Raw genomic sequence first — 21,634 nt, forward strand, 5'->3', positions numbered from 1 at the left:
CAAGCTTCCCTTTTCCAGGTGAGGTAACAATAACTGTCTGATGTCGTTTCATCAAGGTCTTTGAATCGCGTTCAGTCTGACCCCTCTCTTGAGACCAATTCATCATGGGAGACCCTACTGGGGGCCTTTCAGCATCATGGGGATACTCAAACCCTTCCACCACATCACAGGTGGCGATTCAATGGAGGGGCAGCAATGATCCTGAAAGACAGATTTCCAAATGAAAAACAACTCATGGTACAGTTTCTTCATGAGCCTCATGAACTGATGACAGTGTAAAGTCAGACTTATAATAATCTGTCAACTGTATACTATTCAAATCCAAAAGACCACTTCCAATTGAAGCTGATGTATAAAAACTCAGCAACATTTGCTTCGATATGTTTTTGCTCTCAGAACTTTAGAGCTTTTACACTCTGTGGTTGTATCTACCAGAGGTGATATAAATGATTGTATCTGTTCTTACAGAGAGCTCATTTTCTATACATTTTGACACAAAATCCTATTTCAAATTTCAGTAGAAAAACTGTTTATTTGAAAAGTTTTCACGGGGGATAAAAGTAATGGCATGGAGAAAGTAGAGGGGAATTTCGGTTTATTTAAACCTGAACCCTATTTCTGGCATAATATACATTAATCTACTCACCGATAACAGTTTGGTGAAAGTCGGCGTCCTTCTGAAGATATTTAGATTACTTGAGATCAGCGTATATCCATATAACGGGAGTGAACAGGGCATAGACAATACAGCCTCTAAATAAGGCATTATCTGTCTTTATTTCACCAATACTTTAAGCTGAATGAATGACTGAACATGTACTATTGCACTGTTTGCTCATTGCTGCCGTGCTGTTGTTTTCCGGTGCTATCAGGGGGCTTATGGGAGCTTTCGACAGAAGTGTCTATTGGGATGACTTCTGGATGAGCTGCAGATGTTTAATGCTCTTTTTGGGAAGTCCAGTTAAAAGAGCATTACAGTAATCGAGTCTACTGGAGATGAATGCATGGATGAGTTTCTCCTGGTCTTTTTGGGAGAGGAAACCTTTAATTCTGCTGATGTTTCTGAGATGGTAAAAAGCTGCCTTGGTGACAGCTTTGATGTGGCTGCTGAAAGTCAGATCTGAGTCTATCAACACTCCGAGGTTACCAACTTGGTCAGTGATTGTAAGGTCCCGAGTCTCAAGATATGTACCAACGCTGACCCTCTTCTCTTTGCTACCAAACAGAATGATCTCAGTTTTGTCTTCATTTAAATGTAGAAAATTCTCTCTCATCCAGGTGTTTACTTCCTCCAGACACTGACACAGTACGTCTGCTGGGCTGCAGTCGTCCGGTGACAGAGACACATAAAGTTGTGTATCGTCTTCATAACTGTGATAATTGATGTTAAAATTCTGCAATATCTGACCCAAAGGGAGCATATACAAGTTAAACAGAAGAGGTCCAAGAATTGACCCCTGGGGGACTCCACAAGTCATGGCCACTCGCTCAGATTCATAGCTGCCAATTGTAACAAAATAAGTCCGGCCTTCTAAGTAGGACCTGAACCAGTTAAGGACCGCTCCAGAAAGTCCAACCCAGTTTTCCAGCCTGTGCAACAGGATTCTGTGATCTACAGTATCAAACGCAGCGCTGAGGTCCAACAGAACCAGGACTGAAACATTACCAGAATCAGTATTCAACCTAATGTCGTTTAACACTTTGACCAGAGCTGTTTCAGTGCTGTGATGACGTCTGAAGCCTGATTGAAAGTTATCAAGACTTCCACTTTCATTCAGAAAGTCGTTGAGCTGGTTAAATACAACTTTCTCAATAATCTTGGATATAAAAGAGAGATTAGAGACAGGTCTGTAGTTGTTCATCATAGAAGCGTCTAGAGTTCTCTTCTTCAGGAGTGGCTTAATGGCAGCTGTCTTTAGTGACTTGGGAAAAATGCCTGATGCCAGTGAGCTGTTAACTATTCGTAGGAGATCACTTTCTACTGAGGTAAAAACAGTTTTTAAAAAGTCGGATGGTATTATGTCCAGAGAAAAAGTTGTTGATTTCAGCTGCCGAACTGTTTCCTCTAGGATTTTTAAATCTACAATATTAAATTGTGACATAACGTCAGAGTTATTTCTAGGTTTTAGACACAGATTAGTTTTCTTTTTTTGTGTTGTGTGATTGTTTTTTCTAATAGTTTTGATTTTTTGGCTAAAAAAGTTGGCAAATTCGTTGCATTTCTCAGTGGAGAGGAGGTCTGGGTTTGACTGTTTAGGAGGATTTGTGAGTTTTTCAACCATAGCAAACAGAGTTCGAGAATTGTTGACATTCTTATAAATGATTTCAGATAAATGCAGCTGTCTGGCCTTGCACAGCTCATTGTTATAACTACGCAGGCTTTCTTTGTACAGCTCATAGTGAATCTGAAGCTTTGTTTTCCTCCATTTACGTCCAGCTTTCCTGCATTCTTTTTTCAGGTTTTTAACCGTACTGGTGTTTCTCCATGGGGTTTTCTGTTTGATCAAGGTGCTCGTGATTCTTATCGGTGCAACAGCTTCCATCACATTAAAAATTTTCAAGTTAAAATTATCCAGCAGTCCTTCAACCGACTCTGCGCTCATTGTTGGTAACATAGCTATGGCCTCCCTAAACTGAGCACTTGTTTTCTCATTGATGTACCTCTTCTTAACTGAGAAGCTGGTTGTTTGAGTTGTCTGAGTAATATGTAAATCAAATAAAATACAAAAATGGTCAGACAAGGCCAAATCAATAACCACAACAGAAGAAATATCAACACCTTTAGAAATGACCAGGTCCAGAATGTGACCTCGAAGGTGGGTAGGTTCTGTTATATGCTGCCACAAACCAAACATGTCCAGCACAGAAGAAAATTCTTTGGCAGTACCATCCGTCATATTATCCATGTGAATGTTAAAATCCCCGGTCAAGATAAAATGGTTAAAATCAGTTGAAATAACAGACAATAATTCAGAAAAATCATCAATAAAACTTGCACAGTATCCTGGAGATCTGTAAATGATTAAGAACAGGATTTTAGGAACACCCTTTAAAATAAAACTCAGATATTCAAAAGAAGTGAAATCACCAAATGAGATCTCTTTACACTGGAATGTATCTTTAAATAAGGCCGCCCCCCCCCACCTTTCTTACCATTTCGGCATTTATCCATAAAACTAAAGTTTGGGGGGGCTGCTTCATTAAGAACAGTAGCACTTGTGCTCTCTGTTAACCATGTTTCTGTCAGAAAAAGAAAATCTAAATTGTGTGAAATTATGAAGTCATTAACTAACAGTGACTTATTGGACAGAGATCTAATATTAAGTAAGGCTAGCTTTGTGGAGTTTACACCGGTATCTGATGTATTCTGAGTTGTACGTGGTACCGTTAACAGATTAGATAGATTCACCCAGGAAGTTGACTGTTTTCGATTCCTTCTTTTACTAACTAATACAGGAATCCTATTGGGCCCCAGCTTGTTCTCAGAACAGCTGTCAGAAGTCGGACTTCTATAGCAGGGACCCTGAACGCATCATGGCATGGTATCTTTGTTTTGAACTCTGGGTGTTGTGCTGCTCCTTGAACACCCTGCACATCCCCTCGTGTCCTGCTCTGCCAGGACAGATGATGTAAGAGGAGGAGGAGGGGGTGCCCTGCGTTTCTTGGTAGATGGTGGTCGCTGGAGTCCTGGCTGGGATAGAGACATCCTTTTGAGACCTTGGGTGATGTGGAGTAAAGGGTCTGGTGAGGGGGGAGGGCTGGGGGTTGTTTGCCTCGCTGCTGTGTCCTTCTGTCTAATCTGTACAGTCATGTTTGGGTTTGCCGTCCCAACAGCATGACGTAAATGTGCACCAAGTAATCTGCATCCAGTTCGATTGGGATGCACGCCATCAGCTCTGAAACGCTCCTTACAGTTCCAAAAGATATTAAAGTTATCAATAAACTTAATCCCATGGGTGATGCATGCATTTGACAACCATGTGTTCAGGCCAAGAAGTCTGCTGAAAAGTTCAATTCCTTTACCCACAGTAGGAATGGGGCCAGAAATGGAGACCCGGTGTGCTCCATAGTGACACAGTCTCTCCAACAGCAGAGAAAAATCCTTCTTCAGGATCTCAGAGCCAGTCTTCCTTCTCAGAATATCAAAAGACCCTGTGTGGACAATGATCCTCGTGCCATCTGGATGAGTAGACAGAATGGTCGGCAAAATATCTATCAGTTCCCTGACTGATGTATCAGAAAAAGTTATATTTTCTGACATGCTGTGTTATAGAGTCCCCGATTAGAATGGTGTCTATTCCTTTTTGTGTGGAGGTGTCGATCGCTTCTGTAGTCCTCACCTTGGTTGTGGGATTTGTGCTTCTCCTGATGATCTGGTTAGCCCTTGGCTGAGGTTTGGGGCCATTTCCCTTGTTTTCATTCATGTTTGGGTTACATTCATCATCACACACTCTATTTTGAGTCAACGTATCGTATCTATTTGCAATAGAACTTCAGGTGGCGGAGTGAGTGCTGGAGGTTTAGCTTTCGTGTTGGATTTACCTCTGCGACGGACAACATGAGACCAGATCCTGGCTGGGGTTGATGATTTGGGTTTGGCACCAACACTGTTCCAGTGGGAGATGTCAGTTGGACCGTCCGGTTTGGAAGCTTCACCAGATATTCCAGTGTCATTTGGACAGATCCAGGGAAGTGTGTCAGCCAGGGCTGCAGTGTGAGATTCCACATCAGCTGTGATCCCGTGTAGAAATATCTGAGTTAGTCCTTTGGCACATGAAGGCTCCACAGCCTGCACAGGAGCTATAATAGAGTCAATAAATTCCTCGTCGTTACGAATGTCTTGCAGCGTTTCAATGCTCTTCTCGAGCTGTGCTACCTTCGCAAAGAGTAGCTCACACTGTGTGCAGCTCACTGATACTGCAGGGTTAGGAGACATTGTTCTGTCCGATTCTCTTTGTAAACAGGAGGGCTAATACCGTTTACAAATATACAATTAAAAGAATAAAATTTATATCCAAGACTTGTGGAAAGAAGTAGAAGGATTTAAAAGCGAATAAAGCTGTAAGCAGCAGGAGGAAGCAGAGACGTCTGCCCTCTTCAGAAGCAAGAAGTAAAACTACAAGGTAAGTTATGAGAATATGTATCATATATGTAGGAGCTAAATGTGTTGTTGGTGTCCTGAGTCAAGGGTGTAATGTACTCTGTATGTGTGTGGTGTCGCTGTGCTGTCACCAGGGGGTCTCAGGTGCAGGAGTCTCATGCACTCTTGTTTGACAGGTGTTTTGACCCGGAAGGGCAAACGGTTTTTGACCGCTGTGGCGCGAGGCGCTCGTCATGCCGCTGTTTGTTTGTTTGTTAAACTTATCAGAGAATAAATCCACTGGTGGCAACTTCAAAGGCGGCGAGGAAATTCATTTAAACACGGTACGAGAGTAGCAAGCCAGGACAGGCAGCGCGTCAACCAGCCATCCGACGTCAAATGCCTCAGTAGCTCTAGTACTAGAGTGAGCTCCTTTAATAATATAGGCTATCAGTTTCACCTTAACACACTTCACATTATGGGCTGTGTTACAGGTGACAAACAGAATGACTTTTAATATGTAGAATATGTGAATATATTCATTTCATTACATGAATTCTGCATAAATATCAGTTTTAATGACAGAAACCACCACAAGTACAAAAAGTTGAACATGTTTATACACAAAGAAATAAACATAAGCAAATGATTATTGAAAAAGTTCAAGCGAAATATTAAAAAAAAGTCCTCTTACTCTCAGTATACAAACAAACGATAGATTATCTGCTTAAACTGAACGTCGACGACAAATTTCAGATGCACGTTGATGTTGAAATTGTGAGGGGATTTTGATGCCAATGTTGAAAATAATAAGAATAATAATTAAAAAGCCCTTTTAGCCTGTTAAATCATTACCTACTCAATGACATTTCAGTACGTGATTGACCCAACAAAGTGTTAAAAATAAATAGTCTGCTATGGAATTAGTCATGGTCAATGCAACATCACATAAAATTGGGTAACAGCTTTTGGCTTATGTTTTCCTTTTTGACGATTACGGGCAACAAGCTAAACATCGGCCGACACAGAGGTTAGATCGATACATCTGTGCAACCCGATTACAATTGTATAACTCATGGAACATTTTGATAAGGTAAGGCTGATCCTTGCAAGGTAAATGAGCTCTGAGGACTCAAAAACATGAATAGTCAGTGAGGGTCAGCTTCTCCGTTACAAGGCAAGGCATCTTTATTTATATAGCGCATTTCATACCACAGGCAACTCAATGTGCTTTACATAAAGACAAGGCATTTAAAAGAACAGCATAAAGCAGCAATTTAAAGAGAAAAATTAAAAACACAGTTAAAAGCAATCAAAGAAGAGGGGAAAAAGAAAGATATAAACTCAACCATAAGCACACCGAAAGAGAAATGTTTTTAACCTGGATTTAAAAGGACCTCACTACCTAAAAACAGAGTTTTCAGCAAATGACTATGGATATGTACATATATGTGTGTTTGTGTATGGTTATCTATGAATGTATTGTATAAAGCGTGCTTGCTAATGTTTCATCCTTGTTATTTGCCGGATTAATGCGAGGCAAACACTTTTTCCAAACTTTTGAGAATTTACAACTTTTTCCTGAATTTTCAGGACATTGTGTCTGAGACAGATGAGTGGCAGGAAGTTCACTATCCCCGTTCAACGCTCCAAAACGTCCAACTGATGTCACCACTTCTCTCTCACGGTTGATCCTCTTTTCCGGTGCTCAGTTTTCTCAACTCAGCAACGAGACTATTTTCCTCCATGTCCCCTAAAATGCTCTCCATCACCTGCACAGCTCCAGTTAAACCAAAACGTTGCAGCATCAGAGAGACCACATCCTGTCTTTCCACATTCGACAGATCTGACTTTGCGATGGCTGGGATGTTGTTCCAAGATTCATCTGGTAGATACCAAACGAATTTGTCAAAGTCATCGTCTCTCAAAGCGCTCAGGATTTTAAGGAGTTCCTTCTTCATCTTGGTTTCCTGGTAAAAAAAAAATTAAAATCAGAGACTAATGTCAGTCTAAAGAAAAGGTTTTAAATGGCTGGCGTACATCTTGCCACAAGTCTGTTTGAGAGTTTTCTGCACATGCCACCAAAAAGTAGATGTTCAAGTGTTCATGTTTCAGGTAGAAATCCTTTTGCTCCTGTGTAATTTTAAAAATAAAAACAATCTGTGTGATTTATGAAATGTCAATTTGTAGAGTAAAGAAACACTGTTCAAGTCTGGATACCACAGTACAGCACTGTCACCATTCTTTATATAAATCTAGAACCAAAACCCAACAGCTGGCAGGTCGTCAATGGCAGATAGAAGTAATCGGGCAGCCTAATGTTTAAGGTTTGAAAGGAACTTTTGCTTGATGCAGCTGTGATAGCTGCTGTAAAGATGAGGCGCTGGAGGGAACAGAGAGCGCGTACGATGGAGAGGACAGGGAGACCTTACTTTTAATTAAAGAAAGGACGTCTAAAAGCAATTCATGGTTTCTGTGTCCACTTGGGGGATGGAAATTCCATCACCTGCACCCTATGAGGGTCCACCAGTTCCCCCTACAGCTGACTGCATGCTCCCCAGAGATTTGCAACCACAGACTGTGCATGCATCAGTCTCCACACCATACAAATAAGACCGTAGCAGATAAAAACAGGGATGCTTGTTTTGAGGAGTGGCTTTGAAGAAAAATCACTGTTATCCACACACTGATCACACATGCATGCACAGATGACCCAAAAGGTACACGTCTCCCAACCAGTTCCCAGACAGACATAAGACAAGCTGGAACCTTCAAGTGAAAGAAAACTATGACATCTACTCTTTACAAGAAAAAAATAAATAAATCACACAACCACTGCGCGGTTGGAAGGTGGGCTACAGCTGTCCTATGAGCTGTCGTTGTTCATAGAGCAATATTAAAGTCACACTGAGAATTTAGCCTTTTTTGCTCTTCAGCTCCCCCTACAGGTGTGGGATATAACAGCACTGTCATTAAAAACTAATGTGAAATGTGAGCCCTGCACATGTACGGCCATACGCATGAGTTTGTTGTCACGTTGCCGTACTGAAGGGGCCACAAAGAGGCCATAAAAATGTCAAGCGACCATAAAACAAAACGATGTGTTGTGCACTGGAGTATCGCAGCTCCAGTGTGCTCCAGTATCATGATCCATGCCTTTCCTGTCCTTTAGTTTCCTGTCTAACAGTATGATTATTTCTTCTTTCACTTCCTGGTATCTTCACTGCCCAGTTTTTTTTTCTCTTGTCTGGTTGTTTTATTTATTTAGTCTTTTGTACTTTAAGTTAGTGATGGGAAATCAAAGCTGTCTGAACCACTGAATCAGTATGAAGCAGTTGTGTAGAAATGGTTCAGTGTTTTGAAGCATTTCATACAATTAAACACGGCGATATCTGCTGGCCAACGTTCAACACTGCATTTGAATGGAACAATAAAAGACGAGGTGTCCAACACTACTGTTCTATGTGCATCTTAACATTTTTGACAGTTTCTTTTAAAGATGTGAATAATATACTTGTGCTATAATAATAAAATACTGTATATAACAGAGATGTGCTTTTGCAAGATTGATAGAAATATATATTTACAAAATACAAACATTTGGAAAATAACTGGGAAATGCTTGTGCAACTTGGGACAGTTAGGATAAGAGTTATGGTGAGGCTGGGAAGGGGATTTTGGGTGTGTTCAAAGATTTTGACTATTTTAATTCTTCATTTGATGCCTCTGGACTGCTGTTTTCCACATTTTGATGCTTAAAACCATTCACCCTGGACTTTATGCCATCCAGGGGAGTTTCAGGCAGTGTTCTTATGGTTCACAAACTTCTCTTATTTACTTTACCTACAGTACACTTATTTGCCTGGCTTAGTAAATTTGTTTTCTATTAAAAAACACTGGGTCTGGGGTGGTCCGTGGCGTAGTGGGTTGAGCACTATAGAGCAATATACAGATTCTACAGTCCTCGCTGCAGCTGGCCCCGGTTCGAGTCCCGCATCGGACGGCCCTTTGCTGCATGTCTTTCCCCCTCTCTCTGCCCCCTGCTTCCTGTCTCTCTTGAACTGTCCTGTCCATTAAAGGCATAAAAAGCCCCAAAAAAACAATTAAAAAAAAACAACAACACTGTGTCTGAACTGAGACCACCTCACCTGTGCTGGGACCCTCACTGAAACATCCCAACCTGTAAAAAAAAAACAGAACAAAACAGAATAAATACTGGTCAATAATTGAAAAACCTTTAAAAAAAAAAAAGATCCCACAAGTCTTGAAATGAAAGTCACGTGTCAAAGCACTTTTACTGTTGCTGTGTTTAATTATCCACTAATCCCACATTGCAGGTGTGGTTTAGTTGTTTGTAGTTAGGCTATAGTCCTATAGAATGTGTCTGCTAGACGTTTCCGCTTAAAATACAACAAATATCATTAATTTTACTATGGTTTTATACCTGTAGTTTATTGGGCTGTTCCAGTGCTCCTACTGTTAATCAAACTTCAAATCTGCTGCTCCCAAATCCGATTTCAGAGCGCTAAGCCTTTGGCATTAAACCTAGACCAGGGTTGACCAGAGTTGTCAGTGTAGCCTCAAAAATGTGCCCCCCCTGTGCAGCCACTCAAAAGATGGCTTTTGAAAAAGTTCATGTTTCTGTGGGTAATGATATATGATTCATGACATAATCTTCTCCACATTTATCTGGGATCAGAAGGCTACAAGTTGTCCTTCATCTGGTTCCTGTTGTTTGTCTTTATGTCCTTGACTGACTTTGAAGTTGTTGAAGTAGTTGAACATATAACTATATATAACTATAATATATAACAGATATAACTTGCAAAATACCCCAACAGAGCAGCTCCGGATGTAGATATTTAAGCCACATGCCACATTGAGCTTATTCTTTATGGACTGAACATTAGCTGTTGGGCTCTGCAGAGAACTCTCACACTTCCTTTCTGTGTTTATATTAGACAAAAACAGGAGGTGTTTTTTTCTTCTCTCCTTACTTTTCACGGGTTTTGTTTTGTTTTGTTGTTGAATGTGGCGCTAAAGTAACACGCCACTGTCGCAGACGGTTGCGTCGCATCAGTTAAATGACTAGATGCAATGAGAAAGTTGAGCATCTTATTGTGAGCTTTGCTGTAATTGTTGTACAAGGCTTGCATGAGGCAAAAAGAGGCAGACCAGATTCTGGGGGAGGTAGCTCTCCTGATTTTCCTCAGTAAATAAAGACACTATGAGTTTTCAGACTGTGGGAACATTTCCATAAGTCTTTAAACTATTTGAGGCAGTTCTCCTTTTTTGTGTAGGAACCACAGAAACTGTGGGCAAAAGTAGTTCAAAGAACTGTTTTATTGGGTCATCTTTATCTCTTTGTTAGGTTTAAACCTCCTCACATTCAGCTTTGCAGTTGCGGTGATGTGATAAAAAAAAAAAAAAAAAACGAGGTGATACAGTCTCAGGCAGCTTCACAGGGAGAAAGGGGGCAAATAAACACATTTTCAAACTGAAACACATTGATTGTACTCTGACTGGAAAATGGAACTAAATGGGATTTAATACTTTCAAAATATCCCTGCATCAGCATGAGAGTGAAGCTTTTTACCTGTTGGAAAAAAAACTACGTTTCCAAACTTCCATCCCGTTTTTATCTTGGACCATCAAAGTCACTTTCTTTGGGATCACAGTCAGGAAAACCTCAAATGTTGGATGGTAATTTGGCCCTGTCTTAACGTGAAACTGCATACTCTGAAAACAAACAGAAACACGTCATTATTTCGTCATTATTGCATCTAAACTGTGACTCTACTATTAACACAGTTGTGTGCTGTGACTCGGCTCACCTCAGGCTGTATTATCAAGGCTTCGGGTTCACAGTGGACACTGTAACTTTGACCATGGGTGAGGAGACAGTCAGCGGGGATCTGGATTTGCTCAGAATGTTTATGCTGAGCAGCAGCCTTCAGCAGCAGGACATTTTTATGTAACAGAAGCAATTATGAGGGCAGAAATATTTATTCTCTGAAAAAAGGTTAAGAAACTGAACAGAGACCTGGGATAAATAATACTAATTAGTTATTAAAAAGACACAACAGCAGCGCTCTGATATTAACAATGAATAAAAAAGAATTAGCAATGAGAATCGCACTGACAGTTTCGAGCTATAAACAGCTATAAACTATAAACTTCAATTCAGAGCTGACAACATAATGAAAGAATGACTGAGCAGAGGCATTCCGGTTTGGTCAGGTGTAATACACATCTTTCAGCTTTACCTCTGACACAGGGATGTTGTCCTGCAGCACCAACACATCCAGTGTTCGAGGCTCTCTAACTGGAGTTCTGAGGAACAGCAGGATTTGGCCGTTTACTGGCTCAGGGATTTTCGGAAATCTGAGGAGAGAATCCCAGAGGAGGCCAAAGGAGGATAGGTGGGGGACGTTCACAACTACATGAGTGTCTGTAATCTTCAGTGGCTTCAGGATGGTCATTCCATCAGAATCACTGATGTGTGCAACAGTCAGCAGGCCATCGGAGCGCAAGGCTGTGAAAACACAGAGCTGTTGAACTTCTGTCCCTTCCATTTTTGTGCTATCAACAAGCCTACCTCTATCCTTTGCCTACAAATTTTTTAATTTTCTGTTTTCTAATCATTTATTGGTCTCATGTGGATTTAATGCTATGCTTCAAACTCCTTTACAATGCCATGTTTTCTGGCACTTTAGTGAATGAATGACAAACTTTTAAACAAATCTTTGCAACTTTGTGAAGTATTGAGGACAGGACGGTACTCACCATTTTTTGTTTCACAGTGTGGGAGGTGGAGCTGACGGACTGCACCCTCAGAACACGTGATGTTGAACAGCAGCCCTGCGGGGGTTTTGCCAGCTGACTCTAGGAGACTGTCGGGCCACAGGACAGTCCTGTACAGCAGCTCTGTCTTCTGAGTCATAGCAAACACCATTCTGGTCAGAGTACACTGGAAAACACCTGGACCAGGACACCTGAACCTGTAAGACATGGAAGGGCTTGGTGATTTCAAAATGATGAATGTTTGAAAATCAGAAACGGTTTAGAGAGGCAAGGAGGGTGGGCCTGATGGCTTAAGTCTGTCAGTCAGTCAGTCAGTGGTGCCCCATAATTAATGATCAATTATTATTAGTTACTATAATGAACTACTTTCACCAAATGTTTTTTGTCGAATATGAATAACTTATTAATCACTGCTAACAAGTGAACCAGCTCCTGGTAGCCCCCCAAACAGAAGAGTGAATTTAATGGGTTCAAATTGAGTCAACCAAAAAACAAATCAAATTATTCCACAATATCTTGTTGTAAATCAAGCTTTGTCATTATCTGAAATATATCTGCCAGGGAAATCTCTGCATATATAAAAACAATTTGTAAATTTAAAGAAAAATATTGCATTTGTAAAAAAACACAAAATTTCATTCTAAATTACACAAGCAGTTGAGAAATTTTGAGAACATCTGTTTACAGACACAAGGCATAGAACTGCATGTGAAACAAAATCTCCCACACTGTGTGTGACTCTGAAGGTATGAGTGCAAATTCTAACCCTTTCTCTATGAAAACACTTCTTCAGTTCCGGTCTTCCCTCTCTGTGTGGGATAAACGAAGTTCTGAACAATGCACAAAATTGGAGAGGACAAAAGTCTAAGGCTACGGAAACAGCAGTGGCTGAATCTCGATCAGCTCCAGATATGCCACACAGATATGTCATAGGAGCACCCAATCCCACAATATTCTACTTAAAATGTGACTTAATACTGTTAAAATGCAGCAAAGATGTGAAACAGAGTTGAGGAGAATCTTACTGTGAAGACATTCATGAGCGAACCAGTTACAAAGAAAACTACTAAAAACAACAGAATGAAATTACCTGTATGAGATTTTTGAACGTTCAGTCTCCATTTCAGGTGTAAAGCTGGATGGAAGCTGCAATTCAGGAACAATATTAGTCAGGTTATGTTAAATAACCTACCTTTACAAAAAATATTAAATTGCAGTCCAAATCTATCCAAAGCATGATCTACAGTTCAAACATTATACAGTTTAAAGTAGCATTTAATGTGAGGTGTAAGCTTGATGCAGCCAGACAAGATAAAACTGCTCAGTGCACAGACTGTAAATAAATGATGGATGAGGCTATCATGACAAGCCTATCCCAGCGATCACTGGGCAATAGGCAGGATACACCGCGGACAGGCCGCCAGTCCGTCACAGGGCCTCACAGAGACAAACGAGACAAACAACCACACACACGCTCACACACACTCCTAAGGACAATTTAGAGACACCAATTAACCTGACATGCATGTTTTTGGACGGTGGGAGGAAGCCAGAGTACCCAGAGAGAACACACGCATGCACGGGGAGAACATGCAAACTCCACACAGAAAGAACCAGGTGGGAGCTGAAGCTGGAACCCTCTTTCTGTGAGGCGACGGTGCTGACCACCACACCACTGTGCAGCCACCCTGCATGCTCTGAATGGGATAATGAATCTCACTGAAGGCTCAAAATGACCAGTTGTTAGAATATTTTTATGAATTTTAGAAATTTTTGACAGTGCCTAACCCAAAGATTTATTTTTCTTGGTTCTTGGAGACATTTTACCTCTCATCAGAAAGGCTTCTCGTTGCCCTTATTGAAGCTCTCAGGATTACCAAGACTTGGATAACTTGGAGAATATTGGCTTTATGTCTGACAACAATTTTTTTTACGTTACTGTACACAAAGGTTACAGAAGCTCCCAGTTTTAGTAAATATAGATGGGTATATATATCTATATATATATATATATATATAAAAAACACATGCTGAGTGTTACAGCCCATAAATCTGTATGGAACAAAGAAATAGAGTATTTTGTCTCTCACCTCCATCAGTTCTGTCATCCTCAGGCAAATCAGACTTGAATGTTTTGATGTCAGTGACACCTGAGAGGAGAAGACAAAAAAAAATATTATGGAAATGTCAAAGCTTGCACAGGTTGATTTTATCGGTACATTTGGGAAAATAAATCTGACATTTTAGCATCTGCATACTGGTCTTTATGGGGAGACGCCACAGAAAAAAAGGTGAAATCAGTAAAGAATATGAACATAAATGAGGATTTAAACACTAATCAATCATTTTTGGTTTATTATCCCCAAATTGAATAAACAAACTGTGTGAAACACTTTGTATTCTGTTGTGATTTTAATTGCTCACTGTTACTGGTTAAACTTTTCAATCAAAAATTTCTCCATAAGAAATGAATGTATAAACATAACTTTACACCACGTAACCGACAAATTTGGCATTATATAAATGCTCTGCTCAACACAAGCTTCTTTAGATCAACTATCTAAAGAAGGCCCCGTGTCCTCACAACTCTTTATCGATGGAACTGACTTTTCCTGCATTAAAGACTCAAATAAGGCTGTTCGAGACATTTCATAGTGCAAGAAAAACTCTGAGCTGAAGAGATTAAAAGGAAAAACTAAGGATGCTTTTTATTTCTGCTTCCTTCAAAGGTTAGAAATGAACTCAGAAGTTGTTCTTGAGATTTACACTGATATAAGCAAGACCACCGGGGCCTGAACGAAGAAGCATATCAAGGGGATGAATTAACCTGAACAATGGAGTCAAACTACCACACTGGTTGTCAACTTGATAAGGCCTAAAAAAAAAAAAAAAAGTTTGGTTCCTGTTGGTTGTCAGTTGATGTCTGTAGGGAATTATTTTTTTTTTTTTTCCAGTGGCAGCGAGTGATAGGTAGATTTTTTTCATTTATTTTTTATTACAGCAGCAATGGATACTCCCAGCATGTTACACACACACACATTTTTATATGAACAAAATATGTAGTCGATACAACCTGGACCATTGGCATTGAAGACATCTCAAGCAATATTTCATAAATAAATGTAATAGTTTAGTTAAAGTGTCCCTCTGGTGTTCTGCGACTCATGGCCCTGTTGTCCAACATTACTGCCTGCTTCTACTATTCTGCCTAACACAAAACAATTGAAATATTTTTTTATATATTATGTAGCCTATATATATATATATATGATAATGATAGTATGATATATGATATGAAAAATATCTTATTTTTTGCAAAACATTATGGGCGTGAAAACGAAACTTAGAAAATCGGCTCGGCGCATGCGCAAAACCACAAAGTAGCAATTCTCGACAAGTAGGAGAAATCAACTGAACACAAATGAACAAGTGCACTGCTTGACTTCTTCAAGGACATTTTCGAAAGATTTCCTACCCAATCTTACAATTGTGTTTGTCACGCTATTGCATGGAGAAACAATGGAGACCTCGCATACATCCATCTTTCTCCCGCAACCATATAACACGCGCTACCGATCCAGTCTGCATGCAGATCTCACGTGTCGTTTTCACGAGAGCATGCGCTCATCCTTGTACAGGATGAAGAGGTGCTGTACAAAAACGTAATTATAGTTTGCATAAAAAAATGTATTTGTGTTCTTTTTTTTTTTCTTCCCCAAGCTCATAAAATAATTTGGGTCGCACGTAAATTGACAGGGTCGGTCGGAAACCAGAACCAAAAAAATATTTTTTTTTAGGCCCAAGGCAACCCAGGATTATTGAACCTGGATGTGTGAATTCATCAGTTAATCATCATTTAACATCATTAAAGCAGAGGCAGAGCTCAGGAGTCGTGATTCTGTCTAAATTCATTGAAACCAAAGGTAAAGGTCAACGGGTTGTCATCCACGCTCTGAAATGTTCCATGAAAACAGTTTTAATGCAGGTATTCTCAGTTTATAAGACACTGATGCAGTGCGGTGAATTTGATATCCTGCACACTCAAACACTGGATGAAAAAATATCTGGAAATCTATCATAGTTCTGTGATGATTTCAGGAGATAAAAAGAATTCATCGAAGCTCCAAATCTTAAAAAGTCGGCTGTAACGAGCTTTAGAGCACTCAGGCTGTTCCACAGTTTCAGCCTAAACTGGCTTCTATATCTTCTGCTGACACATTCACGTTTCTCATGTAAAAATTCATTGTTTTTGACGGAAGAGGAAGCGAGAAAAAATACATTTTTATTTCTTATCTCCAGAGACAACTTCAGAGTTGGTCCTTTGAACCTTTTTTGCTGCTCAGTCTGGAGCTTGTTAAAGGGATTTGAGCTGCCTTCCTGGGCCACTAACTGTTCTCTGTAATCAACCCGTCTGAACATTTTAACCAGAGACAATGAGAAGGTGTTTTATGGCTCTACAGGTCACATTTTAAATAAAAGCCCAAATACAAGGAGGGTAAAGTGTGGAACTGATCTGCAGGAGGTTTGGGGGAGAACAGGTCAGTAGATGCTGCAGAAGTAAATGAAGACGATCCTTTTACATGTGTTAGTCTCTGTAGAAATCTGTATTATTGTCCGTTTATATTGAGGCGTAACAGGAAACAGCAGCGTCTGATTTTAAAGGGATACGCCACCCCCAGGCCAAATTAAGTGTGTCCCCGCATTCCCGAGACATAAATGAGTGTGTGGGAGCGTTTTCCTGGCGACCCAGGCATTGTCCGAATCTCACAGCACTGACCACTGCTTGGTTGCGCGTAATACATACATGCTAGCGTCGCCAGCGTCGCCACTCGAAATATTTCGCCCAACGTGAATTAATTTACTTGATTTACCTTCTAATTACTGTGTGAGTGGTGTACTTTCACATCGAGTGCAAATGACTGTGTAAATCAACACGCAAGGCTTGGTTTGCTCATGTCGGTTTTGGGAACTAGTTTCCGGTGCGGAAAACACAGCCGAAGCACACTCCCCGCTACGTTATTGGGAATCCCCCCCCCCCCCCCCCCCCCCCCCCCGACTTCCTCAAACAAACCAAAGTGAAGCAGCCAAATGACTGTGTAAATCGATGATTTACACAGTCATTTGCACTCGATGTGAAAGTACACCACTCACACAGTAATTAGAAGGTAAATCAAGTAAAATAATTCACGTTGGGCGAAATATTTCGATTGGCGACGCTGGCATGTATGTATTACGCGCAACCAAGCAGTGGTCAGTGCTGTGAGACTCGGACAATGCCTGGGTCGCCAGGAAAACGCTCCCACGCACTTATTTATGTCTCGGGAATGCGGGGACACACTTAATTTGGCCTGGGGGTGGCGTATCCCCTTAACAGTGGAGACAACAGTTATCGCTCAACAGGTAAAACATGACTTTGTTTTTTACTTTTTATCAGATTATCAGCTGATAATCATGTAGATTTCTCGTCAAACTCAGAAGAAGTGAGCACGTTTCCCAAACATTACAGAGCAGAAACAAACAGGAAAGTTACAGAAGACAAAGTTCAGACTCACAGTTTGATCAGTGCTGAAGCCAGACGACTCTTCTCTCCACAGACTGAGATAAGCTGCTTCCTGGAATGAGTTACAGCTCCACCTATGACGGAGGCAGGAAATAAGGGAGGGCGAGTTTCACAATAAAAGCTCATTTTACAGGATGATTTTTGCCTGATGAATAAAAGGAAAGCATTTAATCAGCATATAAACTGATCAGAAATATAAGCAAATATCTCTCAAGGCTTCGGTTTCCACAGTATATAGGCTATTTATTCATATAAGACCAGAAACTCTCCAAGTCAGCAGTTGTATTCAACTAACTATTATTACAGACACCCCAGATAGCAAATAGTCATTGAAACGATGTTAAATCAACATCCCGCTGTCAACGATAAAGTCATTGAATCAACGTCGAACTCTGACGTTGATTCAACATCATTTTGCACCCTCTATTATCATTGAAACAACGTTGAAATCATACCTAGAGATCAACAAGATTTCAATGATATTTCGATTACAATGGATATTGAAACAATGTTGAAATCATCAACGAAACTTCAATGGTATTTATGCCTATACCACAGGTTTAATCTAAAAAGGTCTAAATTAATATATAAAAACATTATTATTAGACTATTAACATTAATATCTTGTAAAGCGACCTTGAGTACCATGAAAGGCGCTATATAAAACCAATTTATTATTATTATTATTATTATTAATCCTGCTATCTACAGCCAGGATGGGCTATGAGCAAAATATAGAAACTATAGCAGACTAAGCCTGTAGGCTATATCGCCTAGCATAAATAACACCCCATGCATTTTTTTTTTTTTAAATCAAACATCGTTTTTATTGCATTTTTCTTTTTTTTTCTTTTAATGCGCGAGGCTATCTCCTGCAGTGGCCGTCGTCCAGATCCCCCTGCCCGGTCTGGAGCGTAGCGCAGCCACTTCTGCACAGCTTGTGCGAATTCATGTATTTGCAGTACTCAGTCGTTGAGTCAGGGCATCTAAAATAAAATAAAAAACAAGCAAAAAATACATTTCAGTTTAGCATAGTAGATTTCTGCCTGTGACAGAAACACTATGTGTGTGTGTGTGTGGTAGCTATCTTTCCCTCTCAAACATAGAATATCCTATCCATATTTTAAGACGAAGCTTATTAAACTGAGAACTTACTTGACGATGTGGATTAATGATCTGAAAAAAGAGAAAAAGTAAATCACAATGTCAGTAAACAGCAATTTAATTCTGAATCAATAAACCACTAATTAAAAAAAAAACGACGAGAAGATAGTGACAGCCACTATCCAGGCATCACGCAAGCTGACGTGTTGCTAGCGCATGCTAACTTATTCATCCAGACAATGTTGAATTCAAGTCAATCTTCTGATAGTAGTGTAGCCTATTCAATCGTTTTATTAGACACCTTGCCTCTTCGATCGCTGATCCTAGCTAAAGGTAGGGCAAGGATATGCAGATATACTGTAACACCCCTTGCTGGGAAATAAACCGGTGAATAAAGCATTGCTAGCTAACTGACGATTTCGTCAGGGTGTTTATGAAGCCTGCAGTTAACTTGCTTTTGACAACTTGCAGTGTTGTTGATCGGAGGAATTCTGCTTGATTTATAACAGAATGCTATGACAGTATCTAGCCTATGCACCATGTAAACTATACATTTAACTGTGTAGTGCAGTTCAGCATTCAAAAGATTAAATCAAAGTGCTTTCTTACCTGAAATTGATTCCGAAATGAATGGGATGGGGTGCAGTACCGCCGGTCTACCACATGATGGTCTCCCGGTCAACTATAAATCCATGACTTTTCAATCATCTTTCCCGGTCAACTATAAATCCATGACTTTTCAATCATCTTTCCCGGTCAACTATAAATCCATGACTTTTCAATCATCTTTCCCGGTCAACTATAAATCCATGACTTTTCAATCATCTTTCCCGGTCAACTATAAATCCATGACTTTTCAACATTACTATTATCACCCGGGAAACCAAATATCAATGATGCATCAATCATACTAAGGATAACTATGTATCAATGTTGTTTCAATATCACTGCGGTCAACATTATGTTGTGTCGGGTTTTCATCAGTTTGCCAATATTGATTCAACATTTATTTTGCATCAAGATTTCAATGTCAACCATTCTGATGATTCAGATGGAAAAACAATATCATTTCAATGTCAGCTTGCTATCTGGGACCACACCATTTTGCTTTATGGTCGCTTAACATCTTCATGGCCTCTTCAGCATGACAACAAATCCATGTGGACGGCTGTACATATGCAGGGTTCACACACAGATTAGTTTTTATGACAGTGGTGTTACATGAGCTCACTGCACATTTCTTTATTTTTTTTCTTTTTATTCTTATATCCTATTACACTTTCACCGTAATGTGCTGCGTTATTATGTTGTTACTAATTAAGTTTTTGTTTGTTGTTGATACTAACCTGCCTTCGGGATTCTTTGTCCATCCATCCATCCATCCATTATCTTCGGCTGGTCCGGGGGTCGGGTCGCGGGGGCAGCAGCTTGAGCAAAGAGACCCAGACGTCCCTGTCCCCGGCCACTTCCTCCAGCTCTTCTGGGGGGACCCCGAGGCGTTCCCAGGCCAGCCGAGAGACATAGTCTCTCCAACGTGTCCTGGGTCTTCCCCGGGGCCTCCTCCCAGTGGGACGGGCCCGGAACACCTCACCGGGGAGGCGTCCAGGAGGCATTCTCACCAGATGCCCGAGCCACCTCATCTGACTCCTCTCGATGCGGAGGAGCAGCGGTTCTACTCCGAGCCCCTCCCGGATGACCGAGCTTCTCACCCTATCTCTAAGGGAGAGCCCAGACACCCTGCGGAGGAAACTCATTTCGGCCGCTTGTATTCGCGATCTCGTTCTTTCGGTCACTACCCACAGCTCGTGACCATAGGTGAGGGTAGGAACATAGATTGACCGGTAAATCGAGAGCTTCGCCTCCTGGCTCAGCTCCTTCTTCACCACGACGGGCCGGTGCAGAGCCCGCATCACTGCAGACGCCGCACCGATCCGTCTGTCAATCTCCTGTTCCATTCGTCCCTCACTCGTGAACAAGACCCCGAGATACTTGAACTCCTCCACTTGGGGAAGGATCTCATTCCCGACCCGAAGAGAGCATTCCACCCTTTTCCGGCTGAAGACCATGGTCTCAGATTTGGAGGTGCTGATGGTCATCCCAGCCGCTTCACACTCGGCTGCTAGCCGCTCCAGTGAGAGCTGAAGGTCATGGCCTGAGGACGCCAACAGAACCAAATCGTCCGCAAAAAGCAGAGACCCGATTCTGAGGTCGCCAAACCGGACCCCCTCAACGCCCTGGCTGCGCCTAGAAATTCTGTCCATAAAAATTATGAACAGAATCGGTGACAAAGGGCAGCCCTGACGGAGTCCAACCCTCACAGGATTCTTTGTATCTGCTTAATACTTTGAATTTCCCACCAAGGCCAGCTCCCATCCTGGCTTTCATCTGTTTGACCTGTTGCCCTCAGGGAGGTACAGGTGCATCAGAACAAAAAACAACAGACTCAAGAACAGCTTCTTCCCAAAAGTCATAACCACTCTGAACTCACGCATGCACTGATTTCTCAGCCTAACCCCCTCAACCCCCAGACTTCTTCTACCCCTGTACTGTGCAATATTTAATTATTTAATGTTCAATAAACACTGAAAATATTGTGAACCCATTTATTGTGCAATATCTGTGTACTGTGCAACAGTGCATTACCTCACACTGCATATTTCTCTGTACATATCTTTGCACTACTGATGTTGATATATCTATTTTTTTGCCTGCATGTTTGCACTGAATGAGGAGTTGCTTTTAATCTATTCTACCTATCTATCAATCCCCCACAACACCAGGGGGAGCCGAAGAGCAAAGAATAAGCAAAATCCTCTTGTGAAACTTTGAGGTAGATTTGTGTTAATCATCTTATCATGGATGTATGTTTGCTGGTGTAGCTCATTATTAATCGTTTTAGTGCACCTAACACTTCTACTTAAATATTTCTGAACTTCCCAAAATGGTTCTGGTATCATTCATAGTCAGGGTTGCCAACTCCTTGAAAAAAATAAAAATAATAAATTGTAAGTGAAATGATTTTTTAACTATTTGACTAGAACCCGAATTGAATTAAATGCATATTTTTGAGTGATATAAACACATGG

General features: G+C 40.8%; 1 protein-coding gene across 1 annotated transcript; it reads right to left on the bottom strand.

Annotated features, from left to right (window-relative positions):
- Window positions 1–5,682: 5,682 nt before the first annotated feature.
- On the bottom strand, window positions 5,683–17,475 carry LOC142391588 (NACHT, LRR and PYD domains-containing protein 1b allele 2-like). Its single transcript, XM_075477442.1, has 9 exons — window positions 17,437–17,475; window positions 13,975–14,034; window positions 12,975–13,030; window positions 11,867–12,081; window positions 11,347–11,615; window positions 10,915–11,031; window positions 10,677–10,819; window positions 9,229–9,260; window positions 5,683–7,050 (listed from the first exon to the last, which is right to left on the bottom strand). The coding sequence occupies exons 2-9, from the start codon at window positions 13,990–13,992 to the stop codon at window positions 7,022–7,024; spliced, it is 879 nt and encodes a 292-aa protein (XP_075333557.1). The 5' UTR covers window positions 13,993–14,034; window positions 17,437–17,475; the 3' UTR covers window positions 5,683–7,021.
- Between the last annotated feature and the right edge of the window lie 4,159 nt (window positions 17,476–21,634).

This window comes from Odontesthes bonariensis, chromosome 11 (assembly GCF_027942865.1).
Source record: "Odontesthes bonariensis isolate fOdoBon6 chromosome 11, fOdoBon6.hap1, whole genome shotgun sequence".
In the NCBI taxonomy this organism is placed as follows: Eukaryota; Metazoa; Chordata; class Actinopteri; order Atheriniformes; family Atherinopsidae; genus Odontesthes; species Odontesthes bonariensis.